The sequence below is a fragment of the Orbicella faveolata genome, unplaced genomic scaffold (genome assembly GCF_042242905.1).
Source record: "Orbicella faveolata isolate gen_17 unplaced genomic scaffold, um_ofav_v1 contig_14, whole genome shotgun sequence".
NCBI classification, from domain to species: domain Eukaryota; kingdom Metazoa; phylum Cnidaria; class Anthozoa; order Scleractinia; family Merulinidae; genus Orbicella; species Orbicella faveolata.
This window is the reverse complement of record NW_028301541.1, coordinates 18,125,001-18,151,717: the sequence shown is the minus strand read 5'-3', so window position 1 is coordinate 18,151,717 and position 26,717 is coordinate 18,125,001. Positions and strand designations below refer to the sequence as shown.

Sequence of the window (26,717 nt, the reverse complement as noted above, 5' to 3'; positions counted from 1 at the left end):
CGAGGACTGGTCAGTTAATGCGAGTTTGCATAAATCGCATTTTTAGGGAGCAAAAGCTTAGCGTGAAAATATATCAACATTTGCGCTAAGAATGTTATTCCAAGATTGGAAAAATTTCGCGGAAATGCAAAGCGGCTAGTTATAAATTCGTGTTAGTTCTTCCGCTAAAATATAATCAAAATGTAATTAATTATTCAGGGAATATTTCTTGTTCTGGCCTCTTATTTTAAGGACAAGTTTTGTGAATCGTTAACGACTGTATGCGGAGTCAACGCAAGGGTGCTTCCTCGCGAAAGTACGAAAGCATGGGTATGCTGCCTTTGTAAAGAAGCTTTTCACAACACCAGCTTGAAATGGCTGTTTTTGCATTCGTGCCCTTGGAAATTTTCAATTATGCACGAAACAATGGCAGCCGACGTTTTTTTAATTAGCCTTTTTGTCTATTTCGGCATCGCACGACCATCATTTTAAATTAAATACTGCCCGCGGGTGGTTGCCATGGTGACGACAGCGGCACTGCAGGGGTTGGTCCAATCCGCTATAAACATTCATGACTTGGAATACATCGTGGGTTTGTAAGAGAAGTCATCGCATCGCTTTTGATGCCATTGACTTCTTAATGAGGTGTCAACCGGGGCGACCTAGCTGAAATGGTAGGTAAATGGAAAGCCAGTCTGTCTAAACAAATACGTAGTCGTTGGAAAACATCCCGAATTCGAGGTAAAATTGAGCACTAATGTCTTTCCGATTTGGAACGAACACAAATAGCTTTGATCCCGCGAACGAAAGCACTAACATCACATGCAGTGCTACTCGGACTTTAATTATCCGCGACGTTTTAAGTGCAATGTTATCTTGGAATTGGGAGTTAAGTAAAAGCTTTTACGCAACGCAAAGTAGAAATGTTTGGAAAATTATCGCTAAATTTCTGTCGCGTTTAAATTCGTGTTCACTCGAGTCGTGCTCGGATTCTAGAGAACATCTAACTGGTCAGAATTAAACCCTACCATTAGCATAATTCTTTCCTTATTTTTGAAGTGTAGCTTACTGATTTTTACACGATCTTTAATCTTGTTTAGTCAATTTTAAAAATGCAGTTTGGATATTTAAAAGCGGCTCCAACCCTCTGAAATTGCTATCTAAATTATCCGGTTTATACGAACGAAATACATACAAATTTCCGAATAAAAATTATAGGAAGCAATAATTACAGGTATTTTGTATGCATAGGGCCTGCTTTAACTGTCTGCACTTAGACAGAAAATATATTTAATATACAGAATTTAAATGTACCTTATGCATCGATATAAACGACAAAGATTATTTTCCTTTCTTATTATTATTTTGACGCCACGATTTAAAATTGTGCTGAAGAAAAGAAGCCTGTAAATTTCCTAGGAAAACATTAAGCTGCAAAATGAAAACATTTTCTATTAAAATCTCATGATAATTTGACGAGTACTGAAACCGGAGAAGAGAAACTGTCTGTCATGTTAACGTCTGTAATATTTTTAATCTGGAGACACCGGGGAGACACCATCTTGATAACTTAGAAACAGAGAGCTTTTAAACCGAACTTCGGAATTAATAATTAATGTTGTTATTAAAAAAGATCGATTAAAAGAGCATATTTAACATGCGAACCTTCGCTGGGAATTTAAGTGGTTTCCTAAACCTCCAGGGTTATAAAGCCTCTTTCTAATCTACTGTTACTAGATACTTTTAGGTGTGAAGTTAACAAGCTACTTAGAAATTCTTTTTGTCATCGGCTCACGTCTTAACTGCCATTCTTATCGGGTTGCTATAACACCCAGAACCTTCTGCCCTGCATGTGTTTAGAAAGAGTCACGTTCCCTTAGAAAAATTGTACAGTTGAACCCCGCTATTTCGAACTCGCGGGGGAACGAAAAATTGTTCGAAATAGCGGGAGATTGAAATAGCCGATAGTAAAACGGGGAATTCGAAATAGCCGAGTTCGAATGAGCCGGGTCCAACTGTAGCTGTATCCGGAGGTAGACAAGGGAAGTGACAAAAACATAGCTGGAAAAGTCCCATTTCCTTTATATTTATGGACCAGCAGGATCTATCATAATTACGTTTTGTTTCAATCCAAATCAATCACTATAGTTTCTAGAGGGAAATGATTATAAAGCCCGGCAAGCATCAAAGAAGCAAACAAAGATGCCAAGATTTATGTTGGAAGGTCCACGACTGTGCACAATCTTTTGTTTTGCGCTCATACACTATGCTTGAATTACGCAACCAAAACGTTTCTATTGGTTAGTTCCTCAGGACGGAGTAAACAACTATTGCGTCTTGTGCACGGTCAAGGCTGAAAAAGCGAACAAAAACATACCACAAAGAAATTTGTCGGGTTTCATAACCATTCCCCTCTATTAACTATATTCCATGTTCCATAAAAGAAGTCTAAGACGAGAGGAAACGAATACGCTTCTTCTATTTTATGAATTTTGCCTTCAAAAAACATAGTTAACTGCTACCGGTTTTAAAAGGGAATAAATTTCGAATCCAATTCCTTCTGTCTTTCGTCTGACAATGAATCGATTCTATACATTTGAGGCGACAATAATCCAGTAGTATTAAATGTAGCAAGGAAAATAATCATTTTAATCATTTTGATACGGACGAATAAGATGCTACTTACTTTCATGAAATAAGGGTAAAGAGGTAAAATAAAAACCTCATTGTGTAACAGCAGTTACTGGAGTATTAGCAGTAGTTTTCATTTTCTAACCATTTTCTTTTTCCTCCAACTTTCTTTTACGCAATGGACAGGATTTCCTGACCCGGGACCAAATTGGAGGTAGGTTTATGAAAAGTTAAACGTTGGAGGCATGAAGGTTTTAAAACGGCCTCAAAGAAGTTAGTCGTCATTTCTTGTCACGTTTGCTCTCACCCGACTGAAATAGACTTTTCTTCGGCTTTGTTCGCTGAATTGAGGGCACGAAGTTGACGAGTTCAGTGTTTGTTTAAACAGGCAACCTTTGCTTAACATCAAAGTGCCGAAGTTGACACACTTTTACTGTCAATTATAATATTACACGAATCATTTTTGTTGGTGCTTGTTGGTGAAATCCGAAGTCGTGGTGCTTAGAAACTTCACAACAGTCATGTAACAAGTGTCAAATGTGGGAAAATATGTGACCGCTACCAAATGCGCGAAGTGTTCAATTGAGATCAAAGCGCCGCAAAATCCACCAGAGCTTTGTCGAGATTGGTTTGAGATTTGCTGCTCATAAGTTTGAAAAAATGAGAAGAAGTAAAAAAAGAAAAAAAGTAGCATGTTTGCTTAACGTACGTTGCATGTCAGTTTCTTTTAATCATAATCAAACCCTGACTAAAATTACTTGTTCTATTATCTAAACAATGCACAAAGTAACTGACTTCTTGTAACCACTATCGTTTGCTCTGCTTAAACTCGCTTTCTCCTAAAACCTGTCCGTTTTACCTTACTGTTTTTATCTTATCTCACTGTAATAACAATTTGTTTTGATCGTTTGTAGGTTTATTATATCTATTATTTTTATTATTTTCTCCGCTCCTTTATGGTTCTTTATCATGCACCTGCACCGAAAGTTAACTAATTTTGTAAATATGGGATCAACTAGAAAACCGAATAGTTTACTTAACCCCCACACTAACTTTAATATCTATCAACCGAAAAGGTATACTGTAAACATAAAAAAGCTGTCACTTTTTAAATTTTGAGGAAGTACGTTGCTGTTGTTGCATCGAGCAAACCTGATCTATATGTTGTAGAATAGGCGGATTAGCGGGAAAGCGCGATACAAGAAAACAATATTGTGACTACAGGCGGATTTATTTTCGAGTCGCGCTTCGCGCTCGTTTTCGGGCTTCACGCCCGCGCTCGTCTATCGCGCTAGCCAGCTAATCCGCCTGTTCTGCAGGCTACATCGAGCGGTTACCCCCACATGTTTGTTTCTTTAATTTTCCAGAGATATGTTTTCATCTACTGTTACTGAAATTTTGACCCAACCCTGTTTCACTTTACAGAATACCGTGAAGCCTTCAAATGCTTCGATCTGAACGAAAATGGAACATTATCAACCAAGGAACTTAAATGCGCCATGCGCATGCTCGGATCAAACCCAACGGACTCTCAAGTGCAGGACCTGGTGAATGCAAAAGATTTTGATGGTAAGAAATGTCCATGTGCAGCAGTGGGATCTTAGGCAATCTTGTCCCCAGAGCTCGCGCGTTTTCGGTCAGCGGTGACCGAACGTACAACGCTCTTGACAAAATAAAAAACCGGAACTAGCAAACCTAGGTTCTGGTCAATCTCGTCCCTAGAGCCCGCATTACTCTCCTAGCAAGGGTAATGCGGGCTTTGGGTTCCGGTTTGATTATACGCATGCGGGATCAATAATGGTTTCTGGATATGTGTAGAGAGAGTAACTGAAGTAACTCCATAACATTGGTAAGCAATTTATGATCATCGTTTTTAACCTAACAGGTCACCATAGTAACAGTATAATCTGCCAAGAATACCCTTAATGTAAGAGTTAAGTGCTTACAACTCAGATACGACTTCGATGACCCTCATTATCTTACTATTGGCTCGCTGAGATACAACTTTCGCCGGGGTTATAGAATTTTCAGGACGGGTTCTGAGTCTAGATATTATTTCAAAAATTTAAAAATCGCTATTGGGCTTTCGCAAGTTTGAATATCTTTTCTTGGCTCTCAACCATATCTCTTTTGGACTCTAAAGATAACTTCAGTTGGACGGCGTTCCCGTAGTTAGAGGAGCTCAGTCACGGTATGTTTTTAGCCACGTACAAAATCAGTACTTTCAAATTGAAGGAAACCTGAAAATGATAGTTTCCAAAGATAGCTAAACACCAAAAGGATATATAATACTAAGCCATAAAGGAACAAGGATGGTTAAGAATGGAGAAGATTAACGCGGAGTATAAACGACAGGCTTGAAAAATTTAGGCTAAACTTTTCAAGACGCGCGAACCGTAACATAGCTCCCTGAGTGGCCTGATGACATGGTTTATGCATTATTTAATTGCAGTCACACAGTTACAGGGCACCATACTGCAGTGTTTTTTCTTTCTGTTCTTTAACAGGTGATGGCACAATTAATTTTGAAGAATTTGTAAATATGATCGAGGAACACAACAGTACAGAAGAGGATGACAATTTATTTATGATATTTAGTGTCTTTGACCCTGAACATAACGGTTTTATTGAAGGAGTACACATTAAGAAGGCTTTGCAAAGTTTGACCGATGTCCCTATCGAAGAAGTGGATGAAATTATAGAGAAAGCTAGAATCACTGATGAAAGGAAGATGAGTTTAGAAGGTAAGAGTAAACGTTGTGAGCCATAGAATTCAAATAATATATCACGAGAGAGGATGAAGTGAGAGAGAGAAAACGTAACAAATGTTTTCCGTCCACACTACGCCGGAGAAATTTGAAAACGCAACAATCACCGGTCATTTTGGATTTTTGTTTGAAAAAATATTCGGGCAGGGAAATCACGTGATTATCGTGATGTCACTGTCTTCGAAAAGCCCCGTTTTCAAGATGTTTTCCGTCCACACTAAGGCTCCGTCCACACGTATGCGGATATTTTTGAATTCGCAACTTTTTCTTTCCGGATTCAAAAATTTCTCCGTCCGCACGTAGCGTATTCAAATCGAATTCGCCTGTCCACACGCATCCGATGGTATCCGGATTCACTCTAGAGAAACTAGGCCTACACGTTGTGACGCCATACTGGTTTGTTGTTCGGTAAGGGACTGGACACGATTTTGCTACGTCATCGGATTCGAAAATATCCGGATTCACCGTCCACACGTTATCGGATTCGTTGCGGATTTTTTTCCACTCTGGAGAGCGGATTCAAGAATATCCGGATTCGCTGCCGAATTCGTCGGATGCGTGTGGACGGAAGCCGTATCCGGAAAGAAAAAGTTGCGGATTCAAAAATATCCGGATACGCGTAGACGGGGCCTTAAACGCAAAGCCGGCGCTTGCAAATTTCTCCGGTTTGAAGAGCGTTTTTGAGACGGATTAGTGTGGACGGTCGGCCTAAACACAGGAAAAATAAGCTGCGTTTTCAAATTTCTCCGGCGCAGTGTAGACGGGGCCCAAAAATAACTCGAAAGAGGTTACCTTGAGTAGTATCAGTGATAAACTCTCTTACTTTTATCCTCTGTTGTCGTTCATTTGTTGATTGTTATTAGAAAATAGCTTGTTGGTTTTTAACTATATTATATTGTTAATTGTATTGTCAGGCTTTTTAATAGTTCATTCGAAAATAGTAGGTTATTGATTATACTAAGTGTCCCCAATTCAGTAGTAGACGGGTTTTTCCCCATCGGCTAGATATAAAGACACGTTAATAAAGTTTATGTATGTATGTCATGATAATGAAAAGTAAACATTCTTTAGGCATCGTTTACTAACTTGCTCGCATAAAAATTGAAGTCTTAAAATAACTTTGTCTGTGAATACCATTAGCTAACAGTTTTACTTGGTATTTGGAACAATTATGGTTAATTGATTTTTAAAGAAGCTCATGTTTTACGTCATTACTGACGGCAACTCCAAGAAATACCGATGAAATTGGTCAGTGGGTTCCAAAGTCAGCCATGCGTTTCTCAACAGCTCCTCGACAAACTTATACATTTTCTCGAGCTTTGCTCTCAGAAAATTGCTTTGTTTCTCGTAACAGAGCCAAACAACCGCAAATAAGATATAAAATATCATTGCATATTAACTTTCGCGCCAAATGAAGTTTTCACGGAGTTGAATAAATGAAACATATATTGGATAACCGTGCAGGAACTTTCATCTTTATAAAACTTATAAGCAAATTTCAATTCCTTTCACTTTTCTCTTAGAGTTCTCGGCGCTACTTGTGCCTCTAATCTACAGATCAGCAGATAGGCATGGTTACCATGGTGATAGAAGAAGCTGGAGGAGAAGTAAAAATTTGGAAGCAAGTTCCGACACTCGAGCCACTAACAACACTACTTCTTTGCAAGACCTGTTGTATCCGAACGACTGTACCAGACGAACGAAGTATTATGTTCCGGAAACAACATCCCAGAGTTCGTTAGAAAACCCCACTTTCCTTTAATAAATTCCATAACCATGGTGTCCATGCTTACAACTAAAATTTAACATGAGTAGAAAGAGTAAGTGATCCGCCATTTGTGACTGGAAAAGGTTACCCTCATTGTTTGGTTAATCTCCAACCCAGATCTACCAAGGCTAAACCGAGTGGGATCTGGGTACCAGATAAATGTTTGGTAGAATGTTTATGGACAGATTTTTTTGACGCCAACTGGCATTGGTTGCCGTGTTTGAAAGAGGCGGTTGAAAAGATACTTTTCATGGATGTATTGAAAAAGTAACGTATTATATTTCAAGGAATACTGCAAAAGTCAGCCAAACAACGTAAGAGGCGTGAATAAAATATATTTCGGCTGGCCAACACCAGCCTTCTTCAGGTTTATTTAAAAGAACACGAGTTTACATGGTTTGTGTATATAAAGAGCGGACGTTGTCTGAGCTGCCAACGTGATGTGTAAAAATAAGATAAGAATTACAAAATAATAATAACAGGCCTGCAGGCCTTAACAAAAGAGATGAAATATAAATTTCACCGTCTAATCTTTATCTTTATTGTATTACATTTCTTATAATTGTTAGTTTGTAATTCTTATTTTTATACATCTAGCTGAGAACAAGGCTGTCATAAAGTACATAGAAATTATTATGATACATTTTAAAATATAACGATGCCTTTTTTATGGAGTCTCAATTTTTTAATAGCTACAAGCCATTACGACTAATTGTTTTGGTCCTGAATTTTGCATTGTTCAGGTTCTTTTGGTATTTAATTTAGTACAATGCCATTTCCATGTTGGCTTTTATCTATGTAAAACAAAAGTCGTTGAGCTAAAATATTTCAAATAAAATAACTTTAAAATAACTTTTTGTTTTCAGAAAAATATGTAACATAAATTATATTAAGTACATTAAGTATATTACGAAGTTTATGTTCATTTCTCACCTTCGCGTCCCCTTAATTATACCAAAAATTTCCAATTAGCCAGTATGGGTTTTTTTTATTTTTAAAGTAGACAAATGTTCTCTTCGTATTGTACGAACGGTTTGCAAACCTTGCATATGACTTGTGCGCCTGAAATTTGAATTGACCAATCAGAATTCAGATAGCAAGAAAAACTGCATCCACTTATGTACTGACCTGGCATCAATGAAAGGCATTACAGTTAGGCAACTTTCCTCACTGGGCATGGCATTTTAAAAATATTCACGAAAAGCGATTTACAACTCCAAAAATCCTGATTAGAATGTAAAAAGGGAAAAAAATTGAAACATTTTACTTCTCCGAGCTTTTAATTTGGCGCCAAAAATGGGTTACCAGCGTCTGGCAACTCACTCGGAGTTCGTCAAGTGAGGCCAGGTAGGAAAATAGTTGAGTTATTTTGAACATAATTTGTTGTTCCTCGTCAAATTAAACCCAGAATTCTCGAGTTAAGTGTAAGAAGAAACCACAGCAAAGTCTTTAGTTTTGTTTAGCTGCGAAGAAAAAGACTATTGTCGCGTCGTTTTGGTGGGACAGTTCGGTTCGCTAGTACTACGGGCGCAGTCGCCGTATGCAAGAAAGACCTTGAGATGAATTATAAATTTCAGATGACGGTGAGCAACTGATTTTTCCTTATCAGTCAGCCAGTCGGTCAGCCAGTCAGCCAGTCAGTCAGTCAGACAGTCAGTTAGTCAGTCAGTCAGTCAGTCAGTCAGTCAGCCAGTCAGTCAGCCAGCCAGTCAGTCAGTCAGCCAGTCAGTCAGTCAGCCAGTCGGTCAGTCAGCCAGTCAGCCAGTCAGCCAGTCAGCCAGTCAGTCAGTCAGTCAGTCAGTCAGTCAGTCAGTCAGTCAGCCAGTTAGTCAGTCAGTCAGTGAGTCAGTCAGTCAGACAGTCAGCCAGTCCGCCAGTCAGTCAGCCAGTCAGTCAGCTAGTCAGTCATTCAGACTGTCAGCCAGTCAGTCAGCCAGTCAGCCGGTCAGTCAGCCAGTCAGTCAGCCAGTCAGTCAGTCAGCCAGTCAGTTAACCAGTCAGCTAGACAGTCAGTCAGCCAGAAAGGAAAATCACTGTTATTTCGATTATTAAGACGTAAACTCTCTTTATTAACGTCGTCATTTCGTGCTGGCTTTGTGTTTCTATTTGCACACTAACGCAAATACTGTAATCTGATTGGCTGAGCTATAGTACACTGTCAGCCATAAGTGTGCAATGTTTGGTGGTCATCTTCAACATGGCCACGTTTTCTCGTTTTTCTGAAGTTTTGGAACTCTTTCGGAGAAATATTTAGAACAATTACTGGGCATTTACCGTCACTTGACTTGAAAAGCTCGAAGCCGTTGAAAGACTGATGATCTCGCGTACACAACTGTAAGTTCCGAATGACGCTTCCGTTCTGCACGATCTTGCTAAAGCGTGAATTTTAATGCTTCTTGATATGAGGAGGAATCTTTGAAATCGATATCTGAAGGAAATTGCATTGTTTGCTCTCTATTTCTGTGAGCTAATAATTGTTTCGGCTTTTGACCTTATCAACTATCAGCACATAGAAATCTCACGCTCATGATCTAATTGTTAAATAGAAGAAAAGCTTTCAGCGCGCTTCCTCGCAGAGTTTTTGCTAATAGAAAACAGATGCGCAAAATTGATTGCCATTTGACTACCCAACAAAATTGAGTCTTCACTATTATTGTCAAGGGCGTCACCTGTATCCTTTGTTAAATAGAATTTCCGCGACCAATGAAATTACTTTTTTCCAAAAGTCCTTGAAAAAGCCTATTTGTAAACATGAGGATGTGTTAAATTGTTTTCCAAAGCATCGAGTCTTGCCCTTCGCATCTGAGCTGCTTTCTTTTTTGTCGCCATGGTAAGTTGTCCCTTGTTGTCACCAAGCAGTATTTATATTTCTTCATAGAGTGTTTTATGATGCAAAAAATACTATTACTCATAAATGGCAAACACTGTGTCCGTAGCAACCTTGAAAACACAAAACGTATATAAAAAATAGGCAAATTCAAATCTTGTTTTTCTTTTCAGCGAGAAAACTCATGAGAGTTGATACAGTGGTGTAAATCACTTTTTATTTACTTCGAGGTGAAATGTCAATGGAAGAATCAGATCCTGATTAAGGTTCAAGGAATATTTTTTGCTTCTTATTTGGAAAACGTATGAGAAAATTCATGTTGACAGGCATTTGCTTGATTCAGTTGGTTTTTAGCTTCTAAGTTAGACTGGGAAAGGTTTGCTTAGAACTTACTACAAGGAAATTTTTCAACTAATCATTCTCGACCAGCAATAAAAAAAAATTTAAATATCCCAAGAATCTATATTAGAAATTAGAATTAATTGAAAATGAGTTTTTTGCCTTTATTATTTTTACAGCGTCGATTGCTAATGCTAATAATTAAGGCTTTCAGGCCACATGGTGAATTGCTTGATGAATCGCGGAAATGGTTTTTGTTGTCAATCAAAGGGTCGGCAGATGGATCTAGCGCAAAACACCGAAACCGTTCTGTGCTTGAATTCATTTTTATTATTCAAACAACAGACCAGCGTCTCATTTGTCGTTAGCTGATAAAATATGCCAGAAAAAAAATATAACTACAGCCACAAAAATATGGCATCTGCCGCGAGGTGCTGAAGTTATTTCATGCTTGGCCGAAAGATAACCCTAAAACAGAGTAAATATTTTTAAACTTGAGCCTCAGTTGACATAAAAGTTTTAAATTATATATATACTATATATTATGTTATTTGTTTTTTTTAAAAATTAAGCTTTTTTATTGACACAATCAAACAATCATCTCCAAATATGAGGATGGCGGACAAAATTAATCTCGTTCTCATGTTCCTCGGAAAGAGGCTGAGAGGCAATCTTTAGTTTTGGTTATCTGCTGCGCGCGTACAAATTAAATGAAAACACGATATAAAATGTAAGTGAAAAAAATCATTTAGAAGATAACTATTACTTTCCCACCCCATGAACTTTATTAAATCCAAACGTTAACCTCATATCACTAATATTAACGCGACGCGAAATAATTTTTGATGTTTTGGTCAAATTTTCGGAATTTCACTTAGAGAAAATTGAGCATTCTTTACCAAAACGAAATCTTTTAAGACACAGAATAGGACTAAGACGATATTGTTACTAGTTAAGCAGAATTGAACTTAAATTTTGAACTGCGTATTAGCCTAAACTTCTCAATTAGGTATGTGACTGTCCAAATATCTTTCCTTAGCCGGTCGTAACCCAATTCAGTAATATTCGAGAGGCTTAAACTAATTAAATGATATTTGTTTCTTTTTAGGAAAAACTCTCTGACGAGCAAATTGAAGGTAAAGCAAAATACTCACTGTGGTTTTCTTATTGGGTTTTAAACTATTGCATACATCTCGGAGCCTGTTTAAACTTAATTGCTTTTTTTGTTGTAGTACAGCTTCGTGTTTATAAGAAACAGTCAGTCCTGTGTAACCCATAATTTTTAATTTGTTGAAATATACTCCTGGCTTCGTTAAAAAAGAAAAAAAGATAAGAGTTACAACAATCTTTTACATGTAAAAAGCCTCAACAATATTTAGTCTATTTTTCACTTTTTTGCCTTATCCGTTTTCTATTTCTATTTTCTTTTGAATTTTAATATCCATGTTTTGACATTCCTATGTCATTTTCAATCGCAAACGCTCGTTGCGTAATTTGAATTTCATTGTACAATCACGTTATATTAAATAAGGTCATTAAAATTACGCCGTACTCTTGAGCTAACAATTACGTTAAATATTTGCGATGCATAACAAAACTAAACAATTTATAAAAAAAAAGCGATAAAAAAGTAACTTAATAAATACCTAACTAACTAACTAACTAACTAACTAACTAACTAACTAACTAACTAACTAAATAATAAAAAAATAAATAAATAACACAAGGATTAAAAAGAAAGAGTTAAATCTGAGTTCTTAAGCTGTTGGTTTGTTTCTTTTGTAATTTTTTAGCAACCATTGCAGATTTACTTCTTTTAGAATTAGTTTTAATTTTTATAATGAAAAGCGCAATTGATTATTTCATGGAAAGCCGCGCTATATAAATTTTTAACATTTCTACTTTGTATTATTTAGAGTTGCATTCTCCCATTCGATACACAACGCCTCCTTTATATTGGTTTGAAAACTAGAGGCAACACTTACCTTCGTTTTTAGCCTTGAAAACTTCAGAAATATTTTTTTGTCGATATTCAGAATACAAGGACGCCTTCTCGTTGTTTGACCGAGATGAAAATGGGATCATAACTACAAGGGAACTGGGTTCCATAATGCGTTCTCTAGGGTTCAACCCGACTGAGGAAGAACTGCAAACAATGATCAATGAAGTTGATTATGACGGTGAGTTTTGTAAGAGGTTTTTAAAACTGACAGGCCACTGAAAATTACAATCAAAAGCTTTCTTATAAAATACCTCAAGAATTTTACAAATTACTGCCAGGGGGTAACTTTCATATAAAAAGGACAGGGGTGCTCGTGGTACCTTTCAGGGGTTAAAAACGCGGTTTTAGTACCTCTATAAGATTTTCAGCCTCAAAACGTCCACAGCGAGAGCTTTTACAGCACCTTTTAGGGTATTGAACCGAAAAAAAATATGACAGGAGATAATGTATTATTTTAGAATTGGAACATCTTAGGGGTGAAAAAAATTTCAAACCACGCTCACAAAACAGGATCTTGGTACCTCTTAGGGATTGTTTTCAAAATTCCCGACGAGCACTCCTGTCCTTTTTATCTGGGAGCCTCCCCTGGGGTTATAGAACATTTATAAATAATATATAGATCATCTACCTGTCTGAGCCGCACAAGATTATTTAGCTCAAAGAAGAAGAAAATCTGGCAGCGCTGCGATCATTTGCCTGCCGCTAGAGATTTCGTTCTTTTCCCTGCTTTCTCTCGTTGTATTGAATTGTATCTCAAAGTAGCTCAATTTGTCTTGGGGAATGCACAAAAAATTAGAGGAGTGAGTTTAGTAGAATTAGTTGTTATTGGTGTGCCATCCACCTGCACGTTTATCAGTTATCAGTTATTGTAAAAAAAAAACAGTCGCCTCACCTCAGTTCTTAGGTCTTCTTACGCTTCATGTTGTGTAAACGAATCGTCATTTAGAGATATAGCTTTCACAGACCACACGATATGTTTGAAATTAACAATTATTCACCGAAGGCGAAGTGAACATTGGTGAATATTCACCGAGACGAAGTCGAGGTGAATATCCACCAATGTTCACTGAGCTTGAGGCAAAGAATTGTTTCAGTATAATTGTCAGAGGTGAATATCAAGAGCTACAAAATAAATTAAATAACGGACAAAAACATAAAAACACAGACGAAATTGTTCGTTTACATACATGCATGCAGCCGTAGTTTTAATATTAAGCTTACATGTACATCGATTGTGAATCAATTTACTCATCGAGTTTGGCATTAAAACAATCAAGCGAAACATTACGAAAAATAAAGTCATTCGGTACCTTTGTTTTATCGTTGTTAACTTCATTCACAGTTGTCATCAACGTCTAAAAATGAATAGCTTTAGTTTGAAGAAAAATAAATTTCGATCAATCGATCTGACCTGCTGGCAATTAAGGGTAACCCGAAAACACTGACCCCCGGTCCGCGGAACCGGTCCGTAATGGGGGTCCGCGAACCGGGGATCAGTGTTTTCGGCAACCTATGGGCCAATCCACAGACTACCCCTACGGACCCACTCTATGGACCAACCCCCCCCCCCCCAAAATAGAATAAAAAATGAGAAATAAATATTTCAGTTATGGGTTATCTAATAGATCGTATCGGCGAAATTTCTAACGTTACATTTTACAAATGTACCATTCTTGGGTTCAGGCTCGGGCGCAAGTTATATCGTTACACATTGCCATTTCCTTTGCTGAGACCATACTGTATATGAAAGACCGGGAAGCCTCTGAGAAGCCTCGAAATTTGCGCTCTTTCTCCTCCACCATTTTGTTATAATTTGCATGCTCAGCGGAATTACAGATACAACAAACAAACAAACTTAAACGATCTAAAAACACGTCTTCCATAGCCAGATTGAGCCACGAATGTAAGGTAAGAACTTTCCTTCTTTTCGCTATCGGCATACGCTGAAAACAGCTTTTAGGCACATTTTTTTTTGGGCGGGGGGGGGAGTGGGGTGTTAATTACATTTGCACAGTGTAATACTCGAAAATTCTCCGACACAAGTAATCTATTAGACAACCCATAAGTGAAGTATTTTTTCCTTATTTTTATTCTGTTTTTTTTTTGGGGGGGGGGGCATGGTCCGTAGAGGGGGTCCGTAGGGGTACTCCGTGGACCCGGGTCCACGGCCCGAGGTCAGTGTTTACTGGTTACCCGGCAATGAACGTAACCACTACGTTTACGATTCTTGAATGCCTGGATTACGAGTTCTTAAAAATATATTTGTTCAAAGGGCGACAGCGGTCATTTTAAAATTTCTCCATCCTTTTAAATACATTAATGGACTTGGAGTGATGTCCTTCGAATAAATGAAAATTTCATTCAACATATGTCCGCCATGTTACTTGCCGAGATGGCAAAGGTGGCGAGCTTAGTAACCAAGCTTAGAAATGTTATATTTATCGCTTAGCGCGGTGAATATAACGTCATAAGCCGAGCTTTTCGACCAATCAGAATGTCTAATTCTAATATTCACCTCTGGAAATTATACTAAAGCTATTTATTCCTCCTTTGTGCTCTATTTGTTTCATCATAAATAGCAAAAGTAATTTTTCTCTGGTAAGGTGTAATATGCAAATAGATTATTTTTTGCAAAGAAACCAGTAGCCTGAGTTTGACACTTCTGCCATCGATCCGAACCAGGTACATTATTCAACTAAACGTTTTGTTTCTTTCCTACCGTCGTTTAGATTGTTACTTTTGATGTTTTGAGTGATAATTTCGTTGCTTGGGACCGGGGCGGCCCCAAGCAAGGGAAAATACCATAGGAACGAGGTTGTTTGCCTTACCTCTCTCGATTGTTGTATTAACTGATGTTACAAGGATACATAATCACGAGGCAGTAAAATAACTCGTATTTTATATGATTGAGAAAATAACTTAATTGTGACTGGCTGAGAGCAGGCCATTTTATCGTAAATTTTCAATGTGCACTGCAGCAATGTGAACTCGCGCACGCAGACGTAGCTTTCTCAGTCGTATAATAAATGACTTATCGCATGAAATGTCCAGCAATAATTATGGATTTATACTACTCATACTATTTGAAAATTATTTTAAATTGCACTCGCTCGTGCAATTTTGAGAGAATTTTCAAATATCAGTTATAGTATGAATTCTTAATTGCCCTTGCATTCATACGATTGACTATACTAACTGGAATAACTTGAGACCAACACATGTACGCATAGTGGACCTATTTTTTTGCTCGGGGAAAATTTACTTAGACGTAGGCCATTGAATAATAGGCTACATTTATCTGGTGATTCTACTCAATTCTCCCTAACGCCTTTCACACAGACGAACTTAAATTTAACAATCAACTGGTCAGTTTCAATCGGCTACCATTTAATCACAAACTAAATTATCAAACTGCAAAGCCATGAACGAAGATCCTGCTTGATCGAGCGTTGGATTTCAAAGCAGATCTAATCAGCCAAACTTGAAAAGTAAAACAATGATAAGTCAAAGACTACTGCAAGGCTGACCGCACACAACGTCGAACATTTAAAACAACATTTCAGCTGGCCAGACCAGCCTTCTTCAGGTTTAGTTGTCACTAATTTATGAAAATGAAATAGAGGATATTACATGCCCGCGCGTGGATACGAATTTTTCGAAGATTTCCGAAGATTTTCCAAAATTGTTCCGAAGTCCGGACGAGCGCTTCCGAACATTTTAGAACAGTTTCCGAAGATTGCCGAAGATTGCCGAAGACGACCGAAGAAGATCCGAAGATGTTTTGATCATACATCAACAAATTTAAGTGTAGTTAAAGGAACAAAAGAAAAATGTCATCAAAAAGGAATGATATCTTCACAGTGTGAAAGACAAAAATAGTATCTTCACAGCGCGCGATGAAGATATGATTTTTTAGTCAAAGGAAAAATCCTGGTATTTCACTGGTGTTTATATAATAAATTACAATATTATATAATGGTGGATGCGTATATGTGTTACGGCATCCACCGTTATATAATACTTTATTTCAGTATAATTTCAGAGCTGAACAGCAATCTGATTGGTTGAGCGATTCCTTATAGAGTCCTAAAGTGTGACGTCACAAAAGAATAAATTTGAGAAATTATGGGATTTGGTGCCATTTTCGAATAGAGCGTCCTTAAAAAAGGGTCCTTGCCAAAAATTACCTCTTAATTGTAATTCCCAGCCGAAATATAAAGGATGAAAATTTGGTAGTGCCCCATATAAATCTCTCTAATTTTGAGTCAGTTCTAAACTGAAGGAACTGAAACAAATTTTGAAGGGTTTGTATGAGATGCTATCAAACTTTGATCCCTTATATCTCTATCGGGAATTGCAATTCAGAGCTAATTTTTGGGATGAGGGCATCTTTTAGGATCCTCTATAAGAATATGACATCATATCCCATAATTTAAAAAATTTGATTTTTGTGACGTCATCACTTTAGGACTCTATATGACGCTATATTAACCGGGCCAGGCGGGGAATATAACATTTTCGAGGCATGGTTACTAAGCTCACCACCTTTGCCATCTCGGCAAGTAAACACAGTGGACAGGTGCTGAATGAATTTTTCATTTATTCGGAACACATCACTCTAAGTCTAGGATATTGCCGTATCGTCCTCGCTATCGCTCGGTCAATACGGCAAGGTCTCTGTCTGAGATTTTCCTGCAAAGACCTCACTCTTGGTTAATTAGCAGTTCGTAATTTCTGTTTTAGATATACTACGTTGTGTCAGTTTTACAGTAGTCTTTGATCTACCATGTCTTGCCCAAGAAAATAAAAAAAATATATATCATTCTCATAAAAAGTCATCTTAACTTCCAAGCTTCAGGAACTTAAGTGAAGCGATTACAAATGTGACGCGCTTCAGTCAGCGCGACCAACGTTTAATGATCAAACAGCGGAAACGGTTGATAAAAAAAGACGTTTATGAGACTGAGTCGGTGTACTAGTTGACTGCTGGTCTGATCGATCTTAGGGACAGGCGAGTGTTTATCCGTAAATACGAGCGCATAATGGCAGTATGGGCGAATGCCACACCCTTCTAGTTTCGTGATCCCTGTGTAATTTCGAGAGAAAAACAGCTTGCCAGCAGTCTAATCTACTAGTTTTATGTAACTATTAGATTATGAAATAAAAGGACCTAACATAGAACCTTTCGGGACACCAGGCTTGACGGTTTTCTTTGGGGAACCAGTTACATTAAGTTGTTGGCGCCTAGAAAAATTGCTTTTAATCCACTGCTGTGCCATAATGCCAGGATTGGAAATTAGCGCTTGCCCGGTCGCCCATTCGAGTGTTAAAAGGGTCGGGCGAGTACAAATCATCGATCACTCGCCCGTTTGACGAGTACGATTTTTATTTTAGGGAAATTATTTCGGCTCAAATATTAAAAACTCTCCTTTTTATTTTCCATTTTCATTTGGCCTTCTGGGCGATTGAAAATTATCCCGGGAGGGAGACTCGCCCGAATGGTGAGTGCTGTCGAATTCAGTTTCCAACACTTTGATGTTTCAATTTATTTAGTAAACAAGATTGAATTATTCCAATTGATGGTGGAAGAAATTTTGTTAACAAGGCGATAACTGAAACTTAAGAGAAGCCGAGTGAGGTGAAATGATTTTTAATCACATGCATTGGGATGTATCATAACCAGAGGCTTTATGTTGTTTCCTTTATTATATTTGTGAAGTTTTCTCCAGATGGAAAATTGCTACAGTAAAAAACCCCGGTTAGGAACCTATATTTTTTGAAGTCTGGCAAAATAGGTTCTTGTATTTTGGGGTAGTTATTGACAATTTAGGCTAAGTAAGTTCTTAAAATTTCTATGAAAGAGATATTGTCGTTGATTACCAGAAAAACAAATAAACTTGGGTTTGGTTAAATATACTGTATTTATTCACAACTGTATAATGTATTTTCGTGTAAAATAAATTTGCAATCTCAAAGTCACACTCCTTGGTTAAAATCTTTATCATAATTTAGCTGTAACACACATATAAGAACCTGCTTGATCTTGCTTCTTTGCTTGGCTGCCGACAGGTTCTCATATTTTTGGGTATAAAAATAGCAAATTTCTGCCAGCAGGTTCTTACACCACTCGGTTCTTGCACGCGGGTTTTACTGTACTTTCCAAGTCATGTACATTGGTGTTTTTGATAGTTTGTTCAGTTCTTAATAACACTTAGTGACTGGTCCAAAGGGCACATAGCCTTTTTCCCCCGGCAAAATTATTAGTTGAGTCTTACTAAATTCTTCTGTATGCAAAAGTGAAATAGTTGTCTACTTTAGCTGTGCAGGTATAAAGCAATGAAAGAAACGTTATATAAGTCCTCAAAAATAGAAATCTCGTGCGTTTGAAAGTCAAATAATTGCTTATTCCACCTGTTGATTTATGGGCAGGAATAAAGTAATGTGCAAAACGTTACACAAGTACTCAAAAATAAAATCTTGTTCGTTTGAAAGAAATTTCCTCGATCAGTGAGCGACATTAGTGGGTAAAATAAATGGCTGCTGTGTTCTCCTAGGGAGTTAAACAAGTGCGTCACGTGATTCGGTTTCGTCCAATTTAAAACTGTCTTTGAGACTGACAGGGTATAATAAACACTTAATGACTGGTTCCAAGGGAAACAGTGAGTTTTGCTTCCCCGAGACCCTCAATGAGGGAACATTGAGGGTCGAGGGGAAACAAAACTCGCTGTTTGCACGAGCGGCAGTCAAGCCGAGATGTCCTACCGAAACGACACGATAACAGTTTTTTTCTTAGCAGTTAACAAAATAAAGACAATACTTAAGTTGCACGTGTCAAATGTCATGGTTCAAATCTCAATTTAACTCCCTAGGGAAACAACAACTTGAACCTTCGACTCACACGTAATCAGGTTGTGCTTCTTGAAACCGCGGCAAATTTGTGTAATAGTCGGCCTTTTGTCAAAACGCCACTGTAGTAGGACAACGTTTCTCATTAGAGACGGCATTCATTATTCAAGGAGAGGGATTTATAATCGTAAAAACACATCAGATTAACAAAAGGGAAAATGTGAACGTTTTGTGTCTCCAAGCTTTTAGTTTGGCGCCAAAAATGGGTCGCCCGCGTTCGGCAACTTGCTCTTCGATCGCTCTCGCCACGTAGGAAAATATCTGTGTAATTTACAACAAAATATGCTGTTTGTGATCAAAGCAAACCCAGAATTCTTAAGTTAAGCATTAGAAGAAGCCAAAGCAACTTTAATACTCTCTATTTTTTGTTAACTGCGAAGAAAAAGACTATTATGGTGTTGTTTCGATAGGACAGCTCGGTTTTGGCAGCTGCTCGTTTTGCGAGCGCAGCCACTGTATGCAAGGGCGTCAAGCAAATCATTTTTTCGCAATTTTTTTTCTATTTTTGGGTCTCGGGGAAACAAAACTCACTGTTTCCCTTGGGGCCAGTCATTAAGTGCTAAGTGTTGTCTCCAGATGTAGAATTGTTATGGCTCTCATTTGTGAAATTCTTTCCCGCCTCAGTGTATCAGCTGGTCCATCTTTATCCGTGTGCTTCACTCCTTTAAAAGCGTATTGCCTGTTTTTCTCAGTTATTTTTGTGTGAGGGATTTTCTTTATTTTGCCACAGGGATCTATAGTGATACAAGGACAGTTGTCCTGCATTTTGTTCGAGTAATACAATAAATGCTAAAAATAATATCAGCTCGCTGATTGGTCGAAAGTTTGTTAAAAGTCTGGTAAGTCTGATAATCAAGTCATTCCATTCCTTCACGAAGAATCAGCCATGGACCGTCTTGATGTTAGATTCAGTACCTGGAATTGTAGCATCGTTGTGAAAACTCTAAACCTTGTAAAAAGATTTACTCGTGTTTCTTTTCGAACGCGAAGAAAAAGGTTGCCACGGACAGGTGAGAGAACTGTAATTAAGGTACATTAATTTAATTTAGCGGACGTTTATTTTTTGCATTTTGCGGTTTATCTCACGATCCACTTGGGATTTGCACACCTTTAGGAAACAGCGTCATCGATTTCCCAGAGTTTGTTAAACTAATGGAAGACCAGAAGAAACCAGATGAACGAGAAGCCGACACAATGCTAGCGTTCAGAATTTTCGACGCCGATAACAAGGGCTACATCGATTCAGCCGAGCTACGCTACATTCTATTAAATATGGACAAGAGAATTCCAACGGAGGAATTAAACGAACTGATAGTGATTGCAGACTTAGAAAGGGACAGAAAAATAAGTTACCAAGGTGAGTTATTGGTTTTCAACGCTCGCCGATCATTAGCTTTTTCTAATTGCAGAAATTACGGTCGCACGTTTATGAGAGATTTGTATTGTCTAATCTGCGTGGGTGGTGTGTCGAGGGTCGTGTGTCGTAGATCGTAGGTCGTGCGTGAAGATAATGCAAGATCTTACCATATAACTCCAAATGGTCCAGATTATGAGGAGTACATTGGAGCAATTTTCAATTGAGGGTGGAACCAATTCAGCTCCATTCAAGTTTTACATTTAGGCCCCGTTCACACTACGTGGGAGAAATTTGAAACGGACGTTACACTCTGAAAACGCACCAAATGTTTTCCGTCCGCCCTACGCTGGAGGAATTTAAAAACGCACCAATCACCGGGCACTTTGCATTTGTGTTTGAGGAAAACTTGGTCAGGGAAATTATGATTATCGTGACGCTTATTAGTTAATTAATTAATTAATTAATTAATTAATTAATTGAGTTGTACATATAATTTTTTAATAACATGTAATTTAATTTTTTTTTAAATCTTTATTAATCCGAATAGCCCTTTTGGCACGAATAAAGTATGTATGTATGTACGCCATCGTTTCCGAAAAGCTCCGTTTTCAAAATGCTTTCCGCCCACACTAAAACGCAAAGCCGGTGTTTACGAATTCATCTTGTTAACGTTTGAAAAGAGTTTTGGAAAAGCTCCGGTCCGTTTTCGTGACGTATCACTGTGGACAGTAGGCCTAACCGTAGAAATAAACCTGCGTTTTAAATTTCTCTCACTCATTCGATTTTATTCTGATCTGTTACAACATCCTAAACTAATTTTGTCTGGACAAAATTACACATGTCAGTCAGGAGCAATCTTTAACAGACGGGTAGCCAACACACAACAGAAATTACAGTGTTTGAATGGGCATCCGATGGCAAATAAGTTTCTTAAAATTGAATTCTGAACAGTTCATTTTATAAATGACAGAGTAAAGATACTAGACATGGGATCGAATTGTCCAAATTTGAGGGAAGCAGCTGTGCTGAAAAGCGTCAAATCCCGTTTTTAATTTTACATACATTTGACTATGTATGTAAAGTGGCGCGAACTTATAAGCCACGCACAAATTCAAAAAATAGACAAATGTATGAAAATTAAAAACACGACTGGAAGCTTGGTCAATGAAATCTTGTGCCCAGCATCTCAGCTCCGCAATTCATAAAATTGTTCAGATTTCGACTTTTGGAGAAAATTATTTGCCATCAGATTCCCATACAAACACTGTAATTGTTTTTTTTTTCTTGCCTACCCGTCAAGATGGCTTCTGAAACCGTAATAAAGGTTTATTCCTACTTTACTGATGTACCAATTCGACGGTGTAACGCTTTTCAGATTTTTTACATTCAAACAAAAAATCCGCCTCACCGCTCGATTTGACATGCCCAATTTAGTGAATATCTGCGAAATTATAAGAACCCGTTCCAAACTCTCGGAAATAGAGAACGGATCCACCAGGAGGGCTGCTAAAATTCTTATCAATGATAAAGATGAGTAAACCTTTCAAAAAAATTCCATTAGCTGTTTTATAAATAGATTCTTTCGAATTTCGTGATTGACATAACTAACGCACTTTTCATCATCTGGTCCATCTGGACCTACATGATAAAATCTTGCATCATCTTCACGCATGACCCATGACACACGACTCAACTACCCACGACGCATCCACGCGATTTCGTCAAATGACGTGACGTCTCGAGTACTAAAATCTAAAACTAAATTGCCGCCAAAGCTCTTTTTATCCACATCAGGTTTAAATAGACGATATTAGACGGCGGTTCAAAGATGACACAAAGATTACAAGAAAATATTTCACGATGGTTCAAAGATAAAAGTTTTATGTTCTCGTGGCAAAAAATCTCTCTCGTTCGCTGCGCCCACTGGTGAGATATTGTTTTTGCCTCACCAACATAAAATTCATATCTTTGAACCAATGTGTAATGTTATTTTTATCATATAGACAAAACTACAGAAGCCAATCGAAAGAACAAACGGTATGTGAACTGCAGCTGGGCGGCTGGAACATCTTGACTGAATACATGTAGCTCTCCTTTGGTTTATAATTACTTTGAAGAAACTCCTTTTTCTTTCGTCATTTTGGCATTTTTTTGCATTTTCGTGCTCTTTATTTAACGATTTTATGTCAGTGAATTTAACTTTCCTATCGCTCGACATCTTTCAACCGGCGTTTGGTAAAGTTTGGCAGCCGAGCAATGCAGTGGCCCGAAATGGCGTCATCGCCGGATACACTCACTAGTGAAGATATGGAAAATACGCAACTGCGGTCCCGGATGTAAATTCGAATGAATTTTACGAGTGGTGTATTTTCCAGTAAAACACTTGTGTCTATATAATAAGGGGTGGCAAATTTATGTCTACATAAACTTTTCAGTTCAATAGCATGTTTTGTTTGAAAGACAGCGCATTTCGAATTTCATAGTTATGGCTGCGCGTGGCGTAAAGTTAAGATGACGTTTCTCAAAAAATATATATGTTAATCCTTTAAAAAAGTTAAAGTAGTAGTAAAAGTGTTTATGTAAACGTTTGTTTGTCCAGTACAGATAATCAGTGGCCTAGATAACCAAAGTAAGTTCCAGATGTTTACACTATTTTCTGGCAGTCATATTGGTGTACCACAGAGGTACATCAACATAGTTCAATATGGCAGCTCTGTGCTTGTCTCTGTTAATTTGTGTGAGACATTTCGAGGAATAACTGAAGTTCTGAATAACGCATAGACCCTAAAACTTAGAGTGGTCAGACCCTGAAACCCTCTATTTTGTCTCGAGTTCGTCGAGAGTGTTAATCTCAGGGGATTTGAAAAAGCCTGAACGCATGGGGGTGGCTCCGGCTGGGGAATCGAAGACAAAAATAGTTAAGGATGATAATAGAAACTCGAGACATAATAGTCTACAAAGCGGCAGACATATATTTCATTTGTCGGCTGGGAGCCTGGGGTAGGGACTCCCATGTAAAAAGAGCCGGGGTGCTCATTGTACCTTTTCGTGGTCAAAAACGTACGTGGTTTTGGTACCGCTTAGAGCATTCAGTCTCAAAAGGTCCTCAGAGGGGTTTTTTGCAGTACATTCTAGGGTATTGGCCCGGAAAGAAATATTACAGGAGATAATGTGCTGTTTTAGAATTGATATCTCTTTAGGGGTGAAAAAAATTTTAAGCCACGCCCACAAAACAGGATCTTCGTACCTCTTATAGGCAGCTCTTGAAACCTCTCATTTTCGACGAGCACCCCCTTCTTTTTTTATATGGGATTTCCCCCCGGGCTGGGAGGTGCTCATGAAAACTGTGACTGAGGTTTTGAAAATGCTGCCCGAGGCCGCAAAATATCTATTGAATGCTACTAGTATTTATATTCTTTCTTCTTGCTTATTGCAGAATTCCTCGCTTTAGTGGAATGTCATGGCGGACTTTTTGCCTGAGAATTTTAACTGAGTTCTTGAAGATATTCAATGACAAGGAATCTCACATTATTTAATTTTTAAGTGCCCATGACCTACTTTTGTTTCACTTTATGCGGCTTAAATCTATATACATATCACCGTAAGAACTCCTAAGAAAAAAAAAAATTGTAATTTGGAAAAAACGTAATTCTATATCTTTGCGGTACGCCGCTGATTGTGATGGCCGATGAGCTCATGTGACGTAGAGTGTGGAGTTTGTGGAGTTTGCGAAGTTTGCGTTGAATTAGAATAAAGGAAATGCGCTGTTCGTTTCTTTTTTCCGGCATTGTAACGCCTTTTTCCGACATTGCTTTTCTAAATTCGTTTTTTTTTTTGTTTCTAAACTCCGCGAAGAAATAAAAGCTGAGAGCAATCAAGTTGGTGGTTTCCACGGAACATTTTTTGGATGTCTTGCCTCTTTCAAAAAAGAACAAAACGCGCAGAATTAAAATTGAGCTTGAACCATTAGTACAAAAAAGGCAATTCCAAATATTTTCATACATAAGACAATAATAGCCTGGGAGTTTCTGCTCGATGACCCTCCTCAGCCACGTTGACCATTTCTGACCAAAACAGCGAGGGCTATCGCCAGCGGGTTTATTTCATGATGGGCGGCGCGGGTTGTCCTAAACATGTCTGCAGACCGCTTATTAATAGGTCGTGCAAAGAAGATAATAGAATTATTGCTAGTAAAGAAGTGTTCTGAAATACAAACTTGCTTTGTGAAAATGTATATATTTTTCGTGATGTGATTCTGAATGAAAGCGCTCAGTTTAGTACGGGTAATAAAATGGTGACGAGTGAAATCAGGGAATAATTTCACTTACGTTTTGTCAAAATTCTTGTAACTTAAATTACTCGAATTTTGACAAAACGCGAGTGAAATCATTTTTAATTTCACGAATATACCATTTGATTACTTTTAACATCGTGGAAGACAAATTACGCTGACAATCGTTGGTTCTTGACTTGTCTATTGTACGGAGAAATTTGGCGCCAAACGTCGCCATGACAATTTTGTAATTTTACATGTGAAATTATAAATTAACGCCGAAAGTTCGCGCTAAAACTAAAGAGTAAAAACATGAAATCTTATGTAAACTGTGAAGTTTAAATTGTGTAAATCATTTACAAGTAAAGAAGTGTTAAGAAATACAAATACAAAAATGTACATATTTTTTCCTGTTGTAACAATTTGAATCAAAGCTCTCAATATAAACACGAAATCATATGTAAACTGTGATTTGTAAATTGTGTAAATCATTTACAAGTAAAGAGGTGCTAACAAATACAAATACGAAAATCTACATATTTTTTCCTGTTATAATTCTTTGAATCAAAGCTCTCAATATAAACATGAAATCTTATGTTAACTATGAACTGTAATAAACACAATCATGCTTTACTGACTGATGTACGATAATGCTATATGTAACACTATGAAGTAGGTAAGGTAAGTCTGCATACAAGCCAAGTGGTCCATCAGGCCGGTGCTTATCTCGGTTTCCGTAGCATGAAGCGACAAGGAATATTTCTACTCCCCCCTGGATGGGATACTAGTCCATTGTAGGGTTCTCTCAGCATTAAATTGGCCGGTACCCATTTATATACCTGGGTGGAGAGAGACACTGTGAAAGTATAGTGTCTTGCCCAAGAACACAACATAATGTCCCCGGCCAGGGCTCGAACCAGGGCAGCTCGATCCGGAGGCAAGCGCAGTAACCATGGGGCCACTGCGCTGATAATAAAAACATTACTACACATGTTGTGTGAAAATTGGGATCTGACTTGCACTACAAAGGGGAACACATTCCGTTTATGTCACATTCAGCAACAGTTGCCGATCCTGACTCATCATTCTCAAATAACAGGCTCGGCCTCTCAGAAAGTTTTGACGTCATTGTCGTCTTATAAGGAAAGATAACCGATGTTGCTAAGCAACTCTGTCATGCAAACCGCTGGTTTATACAAACGACTGCTCACCTGGCCTTTTGAATAAAAATGTTGATTTTACAATTTAACAGATTCACGTTTGGCATCGGTTTTTCATGGTAACAGGAGCCTAAAGGTAATACAAATGTCATAAATCCACGATTTAAGAGTTCGCCCGACCTCCCAAATTATGGCCATATTAGGCAACTGCCTGATTACCGGGCTTCCCTCCTTGGTTGGTGCGCAGTGCTTGTGGAGTCATGGGCCTTTTGTTCTTGCACATTCGTGTTTGCCACCTGACCATCATGTCTCACACTCCCTGTTTTCCGCCTTTGGCTGACTGGCTGGCTGGCTGGCTGGCTGACTGGGTGGCTGGCTGACTGGCTGACTGGCTGGCTGGCTGACTGGCTGGCTGGCTGACTGGCTGACTGGCTGACTGGCTGACTGGCTGGCTGACTGGCTGGCTGGCCGACTGGCCGACTGGCCGACTGGCCGACTGGCCGGCTGGCCGGCTGGCCGGCTGGCTGGCTGGCCGGCTGGCCGGCTGACCGGCTGACCGGCTGACCGGCTGACTGGCTGACTGGCTGGCTGGCTGACTGGCTGACTGGCTGACTGGCTAGCTGACTGGCTGACTGGCTGGCTGGCTGACTGGCTGACTGGGTGACTGGTTGACTGGCTGACTGGCTGACTGGCTGGCTGGCTGACTG

The 26,717-nt window shown here is 38.4% G+C and overlaps 2 protein-coding genes across 2 annotated transcripts; both read left to right on the top strand.

The window, feature by feature from the left end:
* The first annotated feature begins 670 nt into the window (after positions 1–670).
* Positions 671–7,998, top strand: LOC110064514 (uncharacterized). Its single transcript, XM_089286823.1, has 5 exons — positions 671–720; positions 2,797–2,824; positions 4,036–4,179; positions 5,118–5,354; positions 6,902–7,998. Exons 3-5 carry the CDS (start codon positions 4,110–4,112, stop codon positions 7,138–7,140), a joined length of 546 nt encoding a protein of 181 aa, XP_089142949.1. The 5' UTR covers positions 671–720; positions 2,797–2,824; positions 4,036–4,109; the 3' UTR covers positions 7,141–7,998.
* A 1,771-nt stretch (positions 7,999–9,769) lies between these two features.
* LOC110064478 (neo-calmodulin-like) lies at positions 9,770–25,488 on the top strand. Its single transcript, XM_020771532.2, has 5 exons — positions 9,770–9,976; positions 11,421–11,448; positions 12,349–12,492; positions 20,335–20,577; positions 24,014–25,488. The coding sequence occupies exons 1-5, from the start codon at positions 9,974–9,976 to the stop codon at positions 24,055–24,057; spliced, it is 462 nt and encodes a 153-aa protein (XP_020627191.2). The 5' UTR covers positions 9,770–9,973; the 3' UTR covers positions 24,058–25,488.
* Positions 25,489–26,717: the final 1,229 nt, after the last annotated feature.

Bases quoted from the DNA above. Each gene is read 5' to 3' on its own strand.
- LOC110064514 (XM_089286823.1), top strand. From the start codon at position 4,110: ATGCGCATGCTCGGATCAAACCCAACGGACTCTCAAGTGCAGGACCTG. The intron at 4,180-5,117 runs GTAAGAAATGTC...GTTCTTTAACAG, and splicing joins GAATGCAAAAGATTTTGATG to GTGATGGCACAATTAATTTT. The intron at 5,355-6,901 runs GTAAGAGTAAAC...CTTTTCTCTTAG, and splicing joins AAGGAAGATGAGTTTAGAAG to AGTTCTCGGCGCTACTTGTG.
- LOC110064478 (XM_020771532.2), top strand. The intron at 12,493-20,334 runs GTGAGTTTTGTA...GCACACCTTTAG, and splicing joins CAATGAAGTTGATTATGACG to GAAACAGCGTCATCGATTTC. The intron at 20,578-24,013 runs GTGAGTTATTGG...TGCTTATTGCAG, and splicing joins CAGAAAAATAAGTTACCAAG to AATTCCTCGCTTTAGTGGAA.